The sequence below is a fragment of the Watersipora subatra genome, chromosome 1, assembly GCF_963576615.1.
Source record: "Watersipora subatra chromosome 1, tzWatSuba1.1, whole genome shotgun sequence".
Lineage (NCBI taxonomy): Eukaryota > Metazoa > Bryozoa > Gymnolaemata > Cheilostomatida > Watersiporidae > Watersipora > Watersipora subatra.
Genome location: NC_088708.1, coordinates 21,844,716 through 21,865,203, shown reverse-complemented (window position 1 = coordinate 21,865,203; position 20,488 = coordinate 21,844,716). Strand labels below are relative to the sequence as shown.

The window sequence follows — 20,488 nt, the reverse complement described above, 5'->3', positions numbered from 1 at the left end:
AACCAATGAGGCTTCTCTTGAATTTTTTGCAACTAAAAAAGCTTTTTATGAGATAATAATTGAGCAGTAAAGAAGGTTACCTTTATGCCCATAGGATGAGCAGTGACAATCACGGCTCTGTGAAGTATAAAGACTTTGAAAGTTGGGCCGTATCTTTTGGCCCTACAAACATACTGATAACATATTTTTCTTGACTACGTTGATTTTCATTAACACCAAACTAGACCGTTTGTGAGAACTATGATAATATTTTCAATGTTTGGTCGAATCACAAACTTAAACTAATGGGAAGGGGTAACTCTAAATAACAATGTGGTCTTGCTGTGACAGCAGATTGGTTAGGATGGCACTAAAATTTTCATCTGATAGATAATTTTAACTTTTTAAGATCAAAAGCAGCTTTGAACTAATTAATCAATAATCAAGTAATATAATAATTATAATCGAAAACAAAATTCAACTACTTAAAAATAGCCTTTGTTGTAATCAGACACATTATTTACAACTAGATATTTCTGAGACAGAAAAAAGCTGAAAGCAAGTAACCGTTGAAATAATTTTTTTAGCATTGAATACTGTGAAAATAAGCAGTCAGTGAGAATTTGGATGATTTGTTGATTGATTATTGTACATCGAGTCGTCTAAACAACAACTTTTTGTCTTCCCAAACTGATTCAAGGTATGTTTACTAGTTGGGCCTCCATACAGTGAGTCTTTACCATCTTTGGACTAGAGTCTTTAGCCGACTGAGCAAATTAATACTTTGTCCAGTCGGTTATGTAGATCAATTAACATAAAGCAATAGAAAGCAACTTTCTATAAATAGATGTTTACAGAAACACTGTAATAGAGCAACACATCAAATTTGCTTGACCTTTGAATTGCGATCACATATGCAGAAGATATGCAGATATATGCAGAAGGTATATGCAGAAGATAGACAATATTTAAGGGTTAGAAATTTTTACCAAAATGGATATTTACCACACATTGAGAAGGTCTTGAATCATCATGCTATCAGACTCCATAGCATTCTTCACATCTCGCGCGTGTCCAAATAGATAGCTACAGAAAAATGGGTGTCCTCACTCAGTTTACAATCAGAATTCATAAAATTATTATGACTAAACCGACTCCATGAATGGTTTCCTTACCATAGAAGCAGGCCTGCCAACCCAAGAGTGGGGCAATGCGTGAGATTTGGTTTTGGGACAATTGATGTATTAATGATAGTATATATAAAATTGTGGAAATTGGGGCAAAAATCTCACGCATTTCTATTTTTTCTTTGTGGTGATTGCGTGAGTCTCACGCCCAATGCGTGAGAGTTGGCAGGTATGCATAGAAGATGCCTCAGTTATGCCATCTACATTTACGCAACTCACGTTCACAATAACAAGCTTTGTACTTACCTCGATTTAGGAGGCCCAGGTACGTGACAAACCTTCCTTTCTTCTCTGCGAATACACCACCAACAATAACCAATTGCACTGATTACTAGAATTAAAATCATCAACGGTAAATTAAATGTTGTCCACCCCATCGTGGTAACATTGTTGACAATGCCACCAAAAATATGCATTTTATGTGTTCAAGAAGGAAGAAGAATGCAAGATAGGAAAGGAATAAGCGGTGTTCTGATAAGTGCAGCCATTTTAACTGCACTGTATGGGACACTTGAAATAAGGCTCAGCCAATAGGGAATAGGGAATGCTTAACAAACCCAATTACATAGCTGGGATTTGGCAACATCTGTCCAACCAGATTCAAGAATAGATTTTGTAGCAAAGATAAGAGGATATAAAAGATATTAGTATACGGCAAGTCATTCTACAGCAATACAGGTCCAAACCAAAAATAGAGGGGAATAATCAATGATTATCAATCAATAATCAATGATGATCAAATAGTATTGATAATGCTGTGTTGCAGAAATATACTAAAAGTCCACACTATCATCAGCTACTAACATTGTAGTTATGTTTTTGTCCCAGTCTGTGCATTTTATACAACAACAGCTACAACACTAACAGCTATGCATGAAAATAAAAAAGCGCATACAGTAATGAAAGAAATTTTATAGTAATAGACAAACATGAAGGCTAAAAACTAAAAAAGTAAAATAATGTTGTAGGGATAAAAATTGAACAGCTGTACTAAATGATGCCGAAGGGATTGTGAAAAAGTGAATGGACAGATGCTGAGCAATTGCAGGGTCAGCATTGTGGCTGTCGCAGTTACAAGTTCAAAAAAGGGTTTTCATTAACCTTATGCAGTAAATCTTTGGCTATATTCACACGAAAAAGTACGGTGTTAGTTGGTTTGTAGTATTTCCATATCTGGCTATTGAAGATAATGTTAAACCATTTTGTACTCTGTCCTATTACATAACGATATTATTATTTGTCATACCACTAAGGCAATTCTTAAGCCATTCTAGATTACATAACTCTATTATTATTTGGCATAAGCAATAGAAATTTCATTCAAATCAGATTACATAACTCCACAAGTATTTGAAGTCTGTTGCACAATAATAGACAAGTCGTGGACCTCACGTCTCCAGTAAACTCCAGTAAACGCCCCGCCTCTCCAGTAAACTCCAGTAAACTGGAGACATGAGGTGGAAGTTTATAAGTTAAACATTGAAAAATTGGTTAAAACCCTTGAAATCCATAATTTAGTGTCTACAACTAGTTGATTAATGTGGTGAGAACAAACGTGACAAATAAAGGGTGTCATTGACGGTGCCAGAACAGATAGTGACACTTATGCTGGAAAGGTGTCACAGCTGCCAATAGTAGCCATAATTTATCTTGTTGCTTTAGAGCCAAATAATTTCTATAGAAATAAATTGGCAAAAAGCGAGATTATGCAAGACAAGTGAAATGCTAGAATATTTTTTATTAACATAGTACCAACTTATTTCAGAATATTTGCAGCCTTTGTAACGCAATGACTGTCCATCTCACACTGTTATGCATGTTAAGATTGTTATCCTTTATTAATGATTGTGTTCCTTAACTGTTGAGCAAGTTAAGATGGTGTACTCTTTGATCTCACATCACGAGAGTGTCTAAAAAAGGATAATTTTCCGACATATATTTTTAAAAACTTATTAATAAATTGAAACAATCTGGCCAATTCAAACATGTTATAAATACTATTTTACGAATAAAATTTAAAAGTTAGATTTAAAGAAATGCGGAAAAAAATATTAAATACCTGATCATGAACCAAGATTTTTCATTAGGTAAATGCTGTCTTAGATTCACTGGAGGGTTATTTAAGGCAAACAAAGACAAAATGATATAAAGGCAACTCTTGATTTGAGTCTAAAAGGGAAGACAACTCTTGATTAGAGTCTCACAGAGACGGCCATTCTCCCCTTATATGTATGACTGAAGGTTCAAGCTGTGAGTAGAGACTCTTGAGTAAAGTTGAATAAATTTAGGAAGTCTTTGAACAGCTGAGGCAGTAGTGTGAAGCCTTGTCTGGGCTTTATTTCACTATAGAACAAATGACAAGCATGGTTTCATCCAGTTCCTTGAAGCTATCAGAACAATGTGGTTATTTATCTATTATCATGATAAATAGAGGCCTTTCCAGGCTAAATGTAAAGACCCGGCTAATGATGTTTACTGCTGGAAACTGGTCGCGACTGAAAATTTATGCGGAGAGAGAACTTTACCAAGCTGCAGTACAAATACACGGGCGTGTACCAAGTAAAAGAATGTTTGAGCAACTAAGCCTATTAGCTAATCTATAGTGAACATCTAAGAAAAAGGCTAAAGGTGATTACACTTTGTGCACGGACTAGGACATAAGCTTCTACTTACTAGAACTGAGTCCACAAAAGTGTTGAGTCAGTTCTCAAGGAGCAAAGGCTAACCACAGATTTTAGTTTTGTGCTATTTTATTGCATTTTCAATTAGTTAAATAAATATGTATTGCATATATAGTAAATATGTATAAATATGTATTATATATGTATAACTGATTCATGGCTAACAGAATTTTTTGATAAAAGGATACCTGGATACCATCCTATGACGCGTATACTTTTATAGAACTAACAAAGCAGTGTAACAATTAATTCACCATTGGTGCAAATACGATATAGATGGTAGAACAGGCTAATCCAAATTCATGGACCACCCTGGTAGCTGTTTGATAATAGTAACCACAGTACTTGCCTACTTGACACTCACATAGTTGTTTCATAATTTTTTGTCAAATCATTAACAGTTTTTCAAAACACGCTTTTTTAAAATTTGACTTTCAAAGTATTAGGCCGCACCTGTTTTTGCACATTACAGCCTTCAAGAATTGAATTTAATGACTGAACAGATTGTTGTCCCATAAGAATGCCCAAATTCGAAACACTATAAAATAACTTGTTAACACCATGGTGACGACAGTTACAATGAGTTTGGTTCAACTAAGGGAAAACCTTACAAATTGATCGGGTGATTACATCGTATACAGGGCGTATGCATGTATAATGTATGTGATAGCATTCAGTTTTGAAACGTCTTCTTGGAGTTGTGTCCGTTTTATGACCAACCCTCTAACCACTGTTCACTCAGATCCGTAGTGGGCGATCATGTGACAACATAGACATAGGATTTGTTAATAGCTAAATAAAACCATATAGATTTGGCCTTAACCATAGTTACTAAAAATTAATTTATCTCGACGGCGCTCTGTGCACTCCCGTAAGTAACATAGAATAATTTAATAAAAACTACAGGTCAAACATCGGACCACTCCGAGCGATCATTTTGTAGCACAGGCCTTATATAAACATTTCTTATATTAATATTATCGTTCTTATTAGTAGCAACATTTTTGATCTGAAAGAAAATAGAAACGGTATTATTGCCAAATCTCGTGTTTTTTTAACCGCGTTTTTAACTGTTGTTTAAATCTGTGTCGTCTTGTCTTTTTTCTTGGGTTATTTGAGGATGTGTAGATATGTTTACATTACTTGTTTTATTCAACATATCTTATATGCTTTACTAATAATGCAGTAAAATCTTGCGAGCAAGGTTATTATGTCAAATGACCAGAAATGTAGAAATCATGTAAATTGGCTTAAAAAGACGAATGCTAATAATCATTCAACCATGGCATTCAAGGGCAGAGGTGGCTGTGGTACTGAAGCAAGAACGGCAGAAAATAGCGTGTGGAAAGTTTAGGGTGTGAGTAAGAAATGTTGACTGCTTTGAAGGTTTGCTACGTTACAGTAGTAGAAACGGAACATATTCAAGCAATGTAAAAGTATGTTTTAATATAATTATAGGTTCTATCTAAAGTAAGAATATTGTGAAGCATTATATCTTAATGGTGCAGTCATAAGCTGCTCTTAGTATTAAGATCAATTTCTTTTTTAAAATAGTTGTTTGAAATGAGAGAGAGGTTTTAAATTATCGCCAACAAAAACAGTATAATACTAGAACACAGTACAATGTATGAAGAGAAAATACAGCTTAAAAATGGGAGTTATGCACCGAACAACAAATAAAACTGTGATTTTAGTGAAAATAGTAAAGATATTCAAAATGTTACAACAGAAAACAAATTCCATGTATCAGAAAAGTATGGTACATGTTTAATGTCAAATGATTGCTGCTCTGCTTTAAGCTTTATCGTTATAACTACCTTTTTAGGGACTTCAATCTACTTTTTTAGTTTTCTTTTGTAGATTCTTCATAGGTTGGTGTTTGTATTACTTTACAAAAACTCCTAGCATGGTGCGGATGGATCGGGACCCTCTCATTTCTTACGATGATATAAACATTGAACCATCTTCGGATGTGGAAGAGCTTAACCGTGGGCCATCAGCCCCTGTTCACAACAGTCTCATACTGTTGCTCAGCATTCAAGGCGTAGTAATAGGCCTCCTCACAACATTTATAGGTAAATATAAAATCGGTTTTAATCGCATCTTCTTAGTTAAGTTGACTTTTGTATTTGGTTTCTATTATATGCATTCTGAATTAATTTTGTATGCATATGGCTGGTGTTTTAGGTCTTGTGGAAGTATTTTGGCTGCCATTTCTTTGTAACAGTGGAAATGCTAAAATTGTGCTGCGTCCTGAAGTCTTCTGTGGTTTCACTATGTGGTGTGGAATTATGGTAGGTATAGTTGTGAATACAGCGTAATGCGAAAACTCAGAAATCATACGGCGCACTGTAGCGCCTGTGTATGTATTAAGTATAGGATATTACTGATTTGTTAGCAGTGTTTATAAAGAGGATCTCGCTATCGAATAGGAAGTTAAAGGTATGTATTTCCCTTATATAACATCAAGGAGTTTTGTACGCCATGCTATGTTTATTGATGCTTGCAACCAAGTTGGTGACAGATGTTGGTGTTAACTATCATCGCTCATATAGTACATCAGACTTTCATAATCAACATTTTTCTATTGTAGTTGACAATTACTTCCTCGACTGGACTGCGAACAACTATCACAAAACGACAATCAACAGTAAGTATTTATGTTTGAATACTTTTGTACAAATTTTGCATCTTGCAACCTTATCTTGTTTATATACCGTTTCTTGAAGCTGTAAAGATAGCGCATATCAAAGTAAGAATTCATTTATGGGCCTTATATTCAGGTAATTCACTATCAAATGCTGCACAAGTAGTCCTCTATTAATAGACCTGTCTCACGTATTTCTCTGAACCCATAGCATGGCTTGCAGGGGCATCATAATATTGCTGTCGCTGTATTGCAACAACCGTCTTTATTAGTCTCATGCATAAGGACGTTTAAAACAAATTTAGCATTTGTTTATTATTTTATTTGTTATCATGTTGTCAAGGATGATCCATAGTTACGAAAATCTGCATAGAATCATTAACTTTAAAGATGAAGGTAAAAAAGAAAATCCTTACTGCTTTTGCCTTACAATTTAGGATAGCGTGGCATCGATAGGTCACATTGTACATCACAGTATATGATAGCATCTGAGGATCAGACTTCAGTCTGTATTTTGTGCTGAATCCTTGGCTACACAAACCGGCGAAAGGCGGCATTCGCATAGCAATGTGCGCCTAATGGGTGTTTAATACAATACGGATACACAAACATGTTAGTTTTCATAGGCCTTGTAGAAAGTAAGACATTTGTAATCAGCCTAATTTCTCAATAGAATAGAAATGCAATACTATTCGAATTGAGACTCATTTTCGAACTATAATATTAAGGCTTGGCATAGTTGATCATTCATACGTGAACAAAGGCATTCTCATTTGTAGTGAATTTGTCAAGGTCTCTGGTTGTCAATCAGAACTGGAATTGCTTATGCAACTTTCTAGGATATTTTTATAGTTAGAATCTTTTAAACACCGATATATCTCTTGCTTAGCTTATTTAACGAATCCCAATTCCTTTTTTGAAGTTGACTTACCGTAATTTTGATTCACACGAATCATCTCATCATAGATCATCGATAATCCATAATAGATAATCCATAATATATAATCCATAATAAATAATTCATAATAGATAATGAATAAGCTGACGATACTTCAGTAACGATAACTGACAATCCAACGAGGATGTTACCACCTTCATAAGACTGAGGAATGCTAACTATAAGTTACATACAATGTATTAATAATGTTTCAAAGTACAACGAGGCTGTATACTAGTCGTCTTCTCTTTTCAATGAACTATTTATTCAGCTACAAATTCAACATGTTTCAAATTATTGACAATGCAATGCACCTCACTGCGGTGAAAACTTGATTGTAGTATTTTACTGGTATAAAGTAGAAACCATAGAATAAGTAACTCGGCTAAACCTGCTCGAGTAACTAAAGAAATTGAACTTTTTTTAGGATATCTATGCAACTGGTAATATAAACTTATTGTTAATCTTGGCTCAAAACATTAAATGTTTAATTTGAGAACAGAGTATAGAAGTTTGTGCTTATGAATAAAGAATTGAATAACTCGTAAAGACTTGTCCAACTATTTGAAAATCTTTTTTTAAAATACTTTGTTCAATAATTACTTAATTTTCAGTCAAACTAGGCAAAATGTGTGTGCATGCGTCCCCGTATTGCAGAAGATTTGACCTCGGAACCTCCCGTTTTCAAACGATATGCTTAACTATTCAGCTACGCGAGATTGATGGATTCATTGGGGGATATATGTCACTATGTGGGTGAAAATACGCATACCGCTCTCCGTTACAGCGCATCATCATTTTATGATTGCTCTCATGGCTCTTATTAGTAATCACTAGCTTACTCAAAGTGGCAGGCAACTACATTACCTGTCAGTGTTTATAAGCTGATTTTTAATACCCGTGCAACGCCGGGTATTCCGCTAGTCTACTCATACAGTCAAAACAATATATTCCTTTTTGGGATACTTAGCAACACTTAACATACCTAGTTTCTTTGTCAAACTAAAAGAGAAGTGTTACAAAGTCGAATAAACTGGACAAGTTTCATGGTTGTACAGCCGGTAGCAAATTGAAAATGGCAGTGCTAAATAATTTATTATTAGTGCACAAAAATCAGCCTGTAGTGGACTGAGGACAACTCTTGTCTTTCACTTAGGGCCCACTCTTAAAGATTTAATTAATTTTGTGGCTGCGGATAATTGGTGTTTGACATGCCCTGGAATGGTTTATGTAACAATGGTCATCTTGCTCTTGGGTATAATGAAATTCACCCTTGCAGTTCAGCTTGCTCTTTAACAACATGGTCTTTTAGAATAATGTCATGACAGTCATTGGAAAGAGTTTTTTAAACACAAAATTTTGAGACTTCATGTATTAGAGATCAATTTACCAACTTATGGGCTGGGACAAAATTGAGTTTTTTTTCTCTGAGTCAGAAGTTAGATTTCTTTTTACTAGGCTTTTATGACAATCATTTGAGCCATGTGTCCACGGTGATATTGTCCTTCTAGGGTGAACATCAATGCAATCTTTGATGCATGCAAGCTTTGATGTTTTTAAAAATACTGTGACACATGATAGGGTTTAGGATAACTACTAGTACAATAGCATTATATTAATACTGTCATCTGTTCTACACACAAATACATGCAATGCAATGTTAACATAGCGGTGCAATATTGTTACTGAACAAGAAAGATCAGAAATGATATTACTGTCACAAACCATTTGCACTAGACTATTCGCCTGCCGAGATCAAGACACTGGTTTTAGTCCTAGTTATAATTTTGTGCCATTCTTGTATCCATTGGAGAAGGCGCTTGAACATGAGTGAGTTGTAGGGATGCTAGGTAGAGGTAGTCACTATAAAACTTTGTACCAGTAAGCGAATGGCCCATGATACTATTCCTGGCTTATCAGGGCAAGAAAGTGGACGTATCATAATTGTGATAAGCTTTATCTGTTCTTACCGTGCTCAAAATCTGTTTAGATTTTATATGGAATTTTTTTTACAGGTGCCAACTAAATTTATAAGGAATGACTTGCGCTCAAAAATCTCCCAATCTTTATTCATATTTTTAATAAAATGTGGGAAGCCATGTTGAATTCAATGAAGTTTTATCGATGTCTACTTGCATTTACATTGTACCTGTTGACCGGAGCAAATGATCTCGAATTGTTGTAGGTTAACCGTTATTTGGCTTTCCAAATACTCACCAGTGTGGTATATTGCTTTGCTTTCGTTGTGGTCATCGTTGATATGGCTTATGTGAGTACACTACAAATTCAGGTAAGTAATCCTTCCACGTTGATTGTGAATCATAATTGCAGTGTAATCTATATATATTTCTCAAAGTATGTCTATATGTGAATATGTTGGTACGCATTTCGGTTATAGGTCTTAAAATCTTGATATTAAAATTACGCGTCCCGACGGATTTGAACTCACGACAATTCATGACAACTTTCTAATCCGGACGCTTTATCACTGAGCTAGAACACCATAGTTTTAAATATAACCGATACACAATGCACATGCTAGTTATTTCAGCCTTCAGCGTCGACGAGTTACGATGCTTCTGTTCAGAACTATTTTGGGACCTAAGTATATGCCGCTCGATGCTTACTCCTATTTTTTCATTAGGGCTAATTTATTCGGCCCAACGATAATTAATCTTGAACTTAAAATTTGGCAAATTATGAACTGATTATATACGTTAATAAAACGTATACATCGCTGATCTTGTCATGGCTAGTCTATATATATATAGAAGTTTCAAAGTTTGTGTAGCTTGGAATGTCCAGTTATAGCCATTGAAAAATATTGGAATGAAGAATCCGTATCGCAGAAGATTTGATCTCAGAACTTCCTATTCGCCAGGCAAAAGCCTTACCAATTTAGTTACACCAGATTGTTGGACTCAATGAGCAATATTATGTCTATATGAGGGAGAGAATTATATTCCATGCATACTAATACATGTCATTCCATGTATTAGTAAGAACTGTAAATAACAAGCTTCCTAAATTAGCCATTAACATTGTGCCAGGCTAATAACAAGTGGCATTGTTTATAAACTGACTTCATAAGTGTGGCCTTGCTATCCTGTTTATAAGTTGATTTTTAATATACGTGCAACGCCGGCCATTCAACTTTGTAATAATATATGTTCAAATGCTATAGGCCTACATTAATATCATGCTCACACAATCGCCTTTTTTCTATTCAACTATTACCACTAAAACCTGCTTCCCAGTAATTGTAAATATCATGATTTAAAGTGATGCAACTGTAAGAAAGACCTTTGTTGAGGTGTCCCATTAAGGCCGATACCATCACATCTAGCTTTCGGCAGAAGCTATTATAGTATTAATAACAATGTTAATAATAGTAGTATTAATAATAAGAAAAAGTGCTAACCATTTAGGTTGAGTGGTTTTGAATGGATAGCAGTGTTATATCTAACGAAACATGTGATTAATGCATGGATGCTATCAAGTATTCAAATAATATGCTATAAATTTGCAAATTTATAAGTTATTTAGGTAATAATAATCTATAAAATGCTACAAATATATATATTCAAGAACAAGTGACATAAAGGAACCATATATATATATATATGCAAAAAAGATTTTTGAAACAAATATTTGCATCGTTTGCTCAGCTGGTTGCATCATGATTGGTGCTTTCGATGGAACGGACATCTGGCTGTTCAATACCTTTTACACTGTCTTCTGACCACAACTCCTCTTATGGACTGCTGAACTAGTCGATATAAGATATTATTATTACTAACAGATAACAAATTTTTTAGCAAAGCAAAACATACACATTACATTTTGCACAAACGATAAACTTTCAGCCATATGGGCGCTAAGCGATACTTTTAGCTACTACACTACTTACTAGTCGATTCATATACCATCATTAACTTAAACCACTTTTTACATACATCAATGTTTCAAGACAGCGTTGAACAAGAACTACTATTAGCCTGACGCAGTTAATAATTATTTCAATGGTGTTGCTTTCAAAGTTTTAACGAACAAATGAAAAGTGGACTTTGATACGAACAGAAACAATGAATTTGTTTTGATGCAACCAAGTCATCATTAGTAGGATTTTGCTGGACACCTTTCTAGTGATCAATTGTTATTATGGGTTTATAAAGAGCAGAGCACGTTCAAGTGGGGGTGGTGTTCAATAAGAGGTCTTACCCCATCTCCAACCGCAAGGCTGTGGAGGAACAGCGAAATGTATATGCTTCATGGCAAGAGTTAATACATGTACAGATCAACAGCATATGGTGCGGTGTTGCTGAGGGCCCTCCCAATTTAGCCAAAAAATAGAGTAAAAGTCACACTAGTTTTCAATGTTGGCAAAATTTTGTATTATGGCATCGTAACTGGAACCAGCCATACATATGCAGTTGTTATTATTACATACTCAGTACTTTTGAATACCTTATCAAGTTCTAAACCTTGCGAGGATGTGAGTCAAGTATATATATATATAAATTATTTTTTGAGATTGTTATATTTAGTCAGAACAGGATGGTTGGATGGCACCGAATTATCTAGGACACCCGAGTTCAAAGGTTTAAATATTTTATAGATAAACTCAATAGTTTACTAATCTAATCGACCAATTCATGTTGTATGTTACACAATAGAATTCAGTCAACTTGTTTGAAATTGATTTACAGTTGTTGGTCTTGCTTGCAGGATGGATGCAACCTCACTGGCTATGTGCTAGGTTCCACATTCATCGGAATCAGTGCCTTATTTCACATATCAACATTTTCCGTTACTTGCGTTACAATTTTTAAAGACAAGCCGATGACATTATTTAGATACATAGCAGAGGCGGTTTCCGAACATTGCTTACCACAGGTTAGTTTGTAAGACTACAATTGTAGCTTCACTTCTTAAATTGCAGTGTATAGTGTACAGAGGTTTTTAGCTACCTCATGTTAGTGGCACAGATAAAACTATTGTTTCCTATTTGATACAATCATTTTTGGAATTTCACTCTCTGACGACCACATGGAAGTGCAACCAAATGTTTATATCAACCTAGCAATTGTGGTGAATGCATGTATTATAGCAAAGTGAACTGAATATTTCTTTCTTTGAACAGCCGTGATTGAATCAGCTACATGTGGTGAAAATGTCAACCAAAAATTTACATTTTCACAATGCTGAGGAGCTTGCAGTTTGAATATAGTGTCTGTCCGCACAAGATAGTCTTCTCTAGCTAACTCCACAATACTAACACATTGCAATTAGTCAAATGCTGCTTATCACTCTGAAATTTTTTTGTAGAATCCACGAACAGGAAGTGTGCAGGATGAACAGTAGCATCTACTTATTTGACATGCATAATCGCATAAATTTCTGTATGCGTATTTTTTGAGAAAGCTTTAGCATTGCCTATTTAATGATTTTTTTACTACTTTATATAATAGCATTTGTGGAATTCCTGTGACTACTTTTGACCACCGATCAACTTTATTTTGATATAAATGACAGTGTTACAGACTATTTGCCTTTCTTTGCTCTCAATTTCCTCACATAGAATTGCAACTCCTGTCCTTCCAGAATGTATCCATCACTTCTACCACATTTGCCGGGTCTTGATGAGATGCAAGCTACAAAATCAGTGAACAATTCACATCAAAATTTGTGTACATTCTCTCAGTAACTCATGTGAGTTAAGTCGCGTATTTATAAGGTTGCTAGGCACCCAACGCGAGTTATCTCACCTCTGAAATTTACCTGCTCCTTGTATTAGTTAGAAAGAAACATTTCTGGCCAATCAGACAAACGTATAAATATGCATCAATGATGTCTCTGGCAAAAGCTATAAACAAAATACTACACCCATATCGACATTGACCAAAACCCTCATGGCAACATAAAACTTTATCATTCATGATCAATTTTTTATAACTCCAGAGGTAAATATGCAGACAAGTAGTAGTATGACAGTGAAAGACTGAATAAATCAAATCAAAATATTATTGTGAAGTTTCCAAGTTTTTATTAACTTTTAATTTTGCCAAGTTGAATCTTTATGCTCGAATAAAAATGCACTTTTCAGGCAATCGGCCGTAGTCACACTAAAGTTATCATTCAATTTCAAAAGGATCATATACTTTTAAAGCTGTCTATGGAGTCTGAAAAGTCAAGAACAGATTTATTGAACATTTTTTTTTATTATTTGAAACATGTTTATGACAGTTTACTCGAGTTTTATTGGCATGTAGACTTGCTATGCTGTGGTTTGAAGGATGACACTCGCGAAGAAAAGTTCCAAATTAGAGTTACATGATTTTCCTGACTAACTGTATATGTATAAATAATATTCACAACTGTAATAAATAAGTAATTTTAGACAAACTTGGTATATTTTGCAATTTTTATGGTGCAAGTCCAACTTTGTTTCAGCAAATGTAACAATTTTTTTTCAAAATCGGAAAGTTTCTGAAACTACTTTCTTTGAGACAGATCTACATGAAAGGGATAAGAGTTGTCTATATGTATGTAATATCATTTGAAAGATGAAACTTGGCTGGTTCTTGTGAAACTTGAATGAGTAAATTGTCTATCTCTTGCAGTGGTAACTTGAATTATGGCAACTTTCTGAAAAATGAGTGGTATTTTAGACTAATCACATGGAAATTAGTCGGTTGTGAAGGAGTTAAGTGCAACTGGTGACATGTTCTGAAAACATGAATGACTTAACAACACCATGCTAGAAGATTATCTAAACTATTTAAACCAATTATTCCACAACATTAGGATGCAGTGTGACATAGCATCGAGCTGACACTTTGGATTCGAAACACAATTATATTAAAAGTTAGTGAGGTTGATTATACAAGTAGGTTTATTTTCAAAATATGAAGACTTTTTTGCAGACCTGTAAACCAGTGCAACTTTTGCAGTACTCAGTAAAGAATATCAAACACTAATATTCATCGCCATCATAAGGAACATCAAGAAATTATGATTCAATTATTACGCGCCAAACAATTTTTTTATAATGACAAATGGCAAGTCACTTAAAGGTTAAACTTGCAACAAAATTCACATAAGTTATTTGGTATTAAAATGTTCACCATGTGTTATTCAGCTGTGAAGGTGCAAAATATGTGGAAATGTGATTACAAACTCTTGAAAGCTCAAAAACCAACAGTTAATCGCAGCCATAACGAAAACGCCGTAGGCTGCAATCCCTTCATTTCGATGATGTACTCAAACATTGTAGTTATTGACACGTGATAAATTTAAGGCCAATAAAAGGCTCAATATAAAATGTCTCGTAGCACTAGTTTATGACAAACACTACTGGAAAGCCCGCATCAGCATCAACTACAGATGCTCGCCACTTAAGTTTCAACTTGGTTTAATCATCTAGACTTAATCTGATCATGTGACCCACACTTCCTGCTAATTCGCGCAAAAAATTTCTGCAGCATTTTTCAACAATCACGAGTGACCAACACAACAGACTCATCCTGTTTATCAGATGGTGATATGCACTCTTTCGAGCAAAGGTTGAAAAATTAAACATATTTTAAAGCTAGGTGTTAAGATATTAGCGCTTGAAGTGACAGCATTACAATGACGATGAAATAGAGCGCAAGGACATTAGACATGGTTTGACTGAATGCGTGAAGTATATTTGTGAAAATATTTCGACGGATGAGGTCGCATGAAAGTGTAAACAGAAGCACATCGTGTTCAACTACATCCTATTTGAGCCGTTTTGAGACAGATTCCAACCTATGACGTTTTCGTGATGGTTGCGATTAACTGCTCTTTTTTGAGCTTTTAAGACCTTGCAATCACATTTCCACATATTTTACACCTACAACACAGCAGAGTAAAGGTACAGCCACACGTAATGAATTATTCGTTCATTCTGACCGAAATCACGAAATGAACGAATAATTCGTTAGGCGCGACGGCTGTACCTGTAAGGTCACATGTAATAAATTAATCGTTCATTCTGACCAAAACCACTAAATCAACAAAATTGTTTGAGTTGTACAAGCACACCGAAACGCTTTCAATTGGCTAAATAAACAATTTTTTTAACGAGCACGATTCTAGCAGCTTTGGTATAGTACGAGACGCGTATAACGATACACAGTAAAACTACCAGCGCAATTCAACATAGTACACACAATGAAGCTGCTTAAAATGCGTTATTGTTGGTTAGCGAGCACGATTTTAGCAGCTTTTGAAATTTATATAGTTCGACGCAAATAGCGCGACACGCAAACAAATATTACGACAATTCGCCATAGTAAATACGATGCATCTAACTTGATTGTGCTAAAGATGGCAACTCTTTTTGTTACGAGACTTTTGGTGCTAAAAATAAATTATTATCATTGAAAAAAAAAACCTTTGTAACCACGCTGTCCGAACAATAAAGAATTAACAATAGCACAATTAAGGCAGCTGCATCGTATGTACTAGGTGAAATTGCACTGATACTTTTATTTATTGTGTGTTGTATATGTCTTGGACTACACCAATCGCAAAACAGCTGCTAGAATTGTGCTCGCTAAAATGAAAAATTGTTTGGCAAACGAAAAGGCGATTCGTCGACGATTTCGGTGTGCACGCAACAGCTCAGATAATTGTGATATCCAGCCAAATAAATCTGTGAACTTGGTCAAATCGAACGAATAATCCGTTACGTGTGGCCGTACTTTAAGACATGGTGAACCTTTTGATACCAAATAACTGTAAAGGTGAGTGAAAACAAACTAGGCGATATGCAGCTAAGACTCGCTCATGCAGAGCAATAACGCTAGATTTTCTTTTTACAACTTTGCATCGCCAGCGAGATGCATTTCAATTGGTTGGTTTTTACCAGAATGCAATTTTATGGCGGGTAATTATGTCTTACTGATGTTCACCAACGTATAGCAGCGACAATTTGCTACGATTGAATTATCTCCAGAACAAACACTGAATTGTTCATAAATTTAATAAAAGATCTTCCAGTCCTGCACACCCTAACAAACCAAAATTACAAAAAATCCGAGTAGAAAACCAACATTTGGAGTCAATCGTTGCGCAGGCTGACCATCTTGAGAATGGTAAATATTCAATATAATAAATACAAAAAAAAAACTGCTACAAAATAATATATACAGTCAAACATGGATAACTCGCCCACGGATAGCTCGAACACATGGTTAACTCTAACGGTTTCTTTGGTCCATTCCCACGTAATGATAAATTGCTATAGATAACTCTAACTCAACACTGTTAACTCGAACTGTTTTTTGCCCAACAGCTACCGAAACGGTTGTTATCGCTTTAGAAAATCACTTTATTCCAAGCCATAGAGGTAAACCTCAACTTTTCGTAATTCATAGCGTCGTTACTACCACCATCGGCAAAATATTTTTGTCAACGACAAAAATTTGGTGAAAGGTTTGGTGAAATTTGATTTATACCAAACATCCGCTTAACGATCGCCCTTCCGAAGCAAGGTAAAGTGAGGTAATCTTTGCATAAACTTCAAGAAAAATCGGCAAAATTGATCGTGGGTAAAACGCTCAAAAGAAAAAGATGTAGTTTCTTTTGAGCATTTCAACAACGATCAAGTTTTGCCAATGTCAATCTAAAAAACGTCCTGGCAATAACATCACCTCAAACAACAAACCAATCTCAAGTGATGGAAAAATCTATACTTTTTGATAAAAACGCTTTAAACTTTACATTAGAAGCATTTAATTTGAAACAAGCCATTTGTGCTTTTGATTTATATTATAGTTTGTATATGTACATGTATCTACTAATAGATAAGTAAATACATGGACTTGTGACAGTGCTCTGATAACTTGCACGCTCTGATAATTCGAACACTTTCGCTCGGTCCCGTGAAGTTCGAGTTATCCATGTTTGACTATATAAAAATTGTAAAATATTACAGTTAAAAATACAAGAATCATTTTTCTTATGTCTTCTTGTAGTGTACAATCAGTTTAAGTGAGATAGGTTTAATAACAAAAGCAGAAGTTGTTTACGTTGTTGCCTAGACGGCGCCATATTGATTTACCTAAATTTATTAACAACTCCGAAGAAACTAATGATACGCAAGGGAATTTTATTGGCAGCTTGTGAGCGTGCCCGTTATATTGTTTGCCAGTGAATTGCTAAAGTGTGTTTAAGCACACGCCAGCGATATCTCCGCCCTCCTCATGACGCTCACGATAAAATCGCCTAGTGTGTTTGGACCTTAATGTGAATTTTGTTACAAGTCCACCTTTAACGAGACCCATGATTTGCAAAATTATGCAAGCATGTGTCACCAGATTGGTTTGACTTGGGGTACCAAATCGGACGCTTGAGGTATCCCTTCTACTGAATTTAAAATCAAATGTTTTTTGCATTTTGGTGAAATTTTGCATGAAAAATTGTAAAATCACTAATGCGATTGCCCGTGTATGAGATATACCATCCACACAACGCAACCAAACTTTACATAATAATCTTACTCAGTTGAACTACATACCATAAAGTTTACCAGCGGTAAACTGCTCCTCTACCGAAGGATCCACAAATGCCGTTTTCTTACGCTCGTTATACTTTTTTTGGGTTTTATCTGAGCGTTTCTTCAGATAGGGAAGTTCTGCTTTCTCCTCCTCCGTCTGCAGATACATGACTAATATACTTTTGCTCAAGCCAGTACTAAGTAGTGGTACTCAATCTACAAGTCTGTGTTCAGAGTAACTATGACATCTAAGAGACATCAAGGAGGCAAGTGAACATCAAAACGATGTACTGCAGCTACTCAGACTCGAAAATGTATCATCACAACACAGACTGATATGTCATGGGGTGCAATATCATTCACCATGCTGTTACATACATGTATGCAATGCAAACGATGTAGACAAGCCTGTCACACTGATGTGAATCAAAACACTGCAGAGTTGTAAAACATGGAGTTGTTCAACATAGCTCCCACAACAGGCAGGTTTACACAAATTAGGCTTTAAAGAGCCAAATGTTGAAACTAGCAGTGAGCAATTTACTATTTCAAGCTGCTTTATTTTGAAAAATTCCATAGCTTTTATTTATGCAAGTATGATAAAAATGATATGCTGTCAAGAATACATACATTTTTAAAATAAGACAATTTGACTATGTGTAATCATGCTATTCACAATTTGGAGTTTCTCCTCTGTTATTCATCCATAATGCACAATTTTTTTATAAATGAAGAAATATGTTAATTGTATGCTTGCATGATTGCCAACAAGATGTGCTGATTAACTAGCTTATGATGACAATGCCAGGAGATCTACATAGCATGCAATTGATGTAGAATAAAATTAACTGATGATGGAAAACAAGGCGACAAAAACACAGGGTAAGGAATAAAGCAACACAACCGACAACTAAACAGACGTGAAATGATATCAACCATGCTTACAAATTTTTTTTCTGTGAGTTTTTTGCGACCGAGTGGCAAAGCATAGTGCGCTTCATACCACTGTCGGAACGGAGCAGCATCAATCTGAACGATAGTATTTTTGGTCAATGTCTTAGTTCTGACCAGTTCATTGTTGGTTGCATTATACACAACATCGATAATTCTCGACTTGTGAGAAATTCCTAAAACAGAAAAACTACATATTAAAACAAGAGGATGACATTACAACATCTAAACATCCATATTTTATGCACTTACCATGAAAGGATGTAGTTGTGCCTACACAACTTCAAAAACTAGAATGTTGAGGTATGAATAAGTGAAAAAATTCAACGCATATAAACTAACTCTACAAAAACTAAATCTATTTCATCTTTTTTCTCTTTCAATTTCTGAATGTAATTTCTCTCATACAATCCATAACATTATCCATGAGACCTAACAAACATTCACCTAACATCCCTCCCTTCTTTGAATGGTTTTTAACTTGTTTGTCAAGCTCTTAGAATGAGGTGAACAAACCTAGTTGGGACACTTGAGCAATGCTCGAACAATTGTAAGAAATTATTTTGATTATGTACATGCATTAAATAACTACATGCATTAAATAAGCACCTTAGGATTAATCCAAGCGCCATGTTGTTTTTCAAAATAATGTTTACAATATGTTGGCGCTATTTGAAGTCACTTCGTATACCACCGCCTAAGTATTTCAAGCCATTTGCCTGGGGTATGTCAAATCCATTCATAAATGTTCAAACTCTGGTATATATTAACCCATCTGAATATGAACACATTTCTTTGGATTAAACATCATACTCCACTGCACAGCCTATTGCTTTAATTTTGTAACATTAATTTGTAATGCCAGTTGGTTAGAATCACACACGTCCATACACAGTAGGATCCATTGGTTGCATTGCCGAGCCATACCTTCAGATGCCCATGCGAAGTTTCCTGTATCCAAACGAAGCGCTCGAAGTTTCTTATTACCACCTAATGTACGAACTGTGTGAATTCTTTTCTGATGGTGAAGCTTCGTATTTGCTGCAGGGCGGCCCATTTCAAATTTTCGTTTACCACGAATTTGGGTCTGGCGACCGCCAGTCTTCCTCCTCTTGTGCCATTTATCACGTGAGATACCTGAAATAATAACACATAGAAATATCAGTACCAGCGCCATAAATCGAACGCAACTCTTGAGAGTATGCTAAAGACGATCATAGAACGTTCAACATCAAACATAAAAGCTGTTAAAAATACATTAGTGTGTAACTGTCTACGAAAGGAATGAGCGTGCAAAACAACTATAAATTACAATATAAGAGTTAAAATTGAAGTCAGGTATAAAATCATACATAGATGGCCACAACCACCTAAAAAATATTTTGACTAATTTGCCGATGTATAAAGTAGAATTTTCCTCACCCATGGTGGTGGAGTAAAGGAGAGAGCTCGCGTAGAAAGTCTCAGAGAATACGGGACTTGAAAACGACGGTCAAATATTCGGATATATCAGCTTATGTTATCGTTATTTTGATATTTCACACTAACGTTATAAAACTACGTGAAACGATGAGTAGA

At 35.1% G+C, this 20,488-nt stretch overlaps 2 protein-coding genes across 3 annotated transcripts; one reads left to right on the top strand and one right to left on the bottom strand.

Annotated features, from left to right (window-relative positions):
* The first annotated feature begins 4,782 nt into the window (after positions 1-4,782).
* On the top strand, positions 4,783-13,086 carry LOC137385504 (uncharacterized). Of its 2 annotated transcripts, none has more exons than XM_068071975.1 (7): positions 4,783-4,875; positions 5,708-5,922; positions 6,035-6,141; positions 6,441-6,497; positions 9,617-9,721; positions 12,160-12,327; positions 12,760-13,086. In XM_068071975.1, exons 2-7 carry the CDS (start codon positions 5,754-5,756, stop codon positions 12,793-12,795), a joined length of 642 nt encoding a protein of 213 aa, XP_067928076.1. In that variant the 5' UTR covers positions 4,783-4,875; positions 5,708-5,753; the 3' UTR covers positions 12,796-13,086. The 2 variants fall into 2 exon arrangements, with proteins under 2 accessions (XP_067928076.1, XP_067928077.1); XM_068071976.1 differs by lacking the exon at positions 4,783-4,875 and adding an exon at positions 5,259-5,283.
* LOC137385503 (small ribosomal subunit protein eS8-like) lies at positions 12,924-20,435 on the bottom strand. Its single transcript, XM_068071974.1, has 5 exons — positions 20,333-20,435; positions 19,838-20,047; positions 18,905-19,086; positions 17,981-18,116; positions 12,924-13,085 (listed from the first exon to the last, which is right to left on the bottom strand). Exons 1-5 carry the CDS (start codon positions 20,334-20,336, stop codon positions 12,976-12,978), a joined length of 642 nt encoding a protein of 213 aa, XP_067928075.1. The 5' UTR covers positions 20,337-20,435; the 3' UTR covers positions 12,924-12,975.
* Between the last annotated feature and the right edge of the window lie 53 nt (positions 20,436-20,488).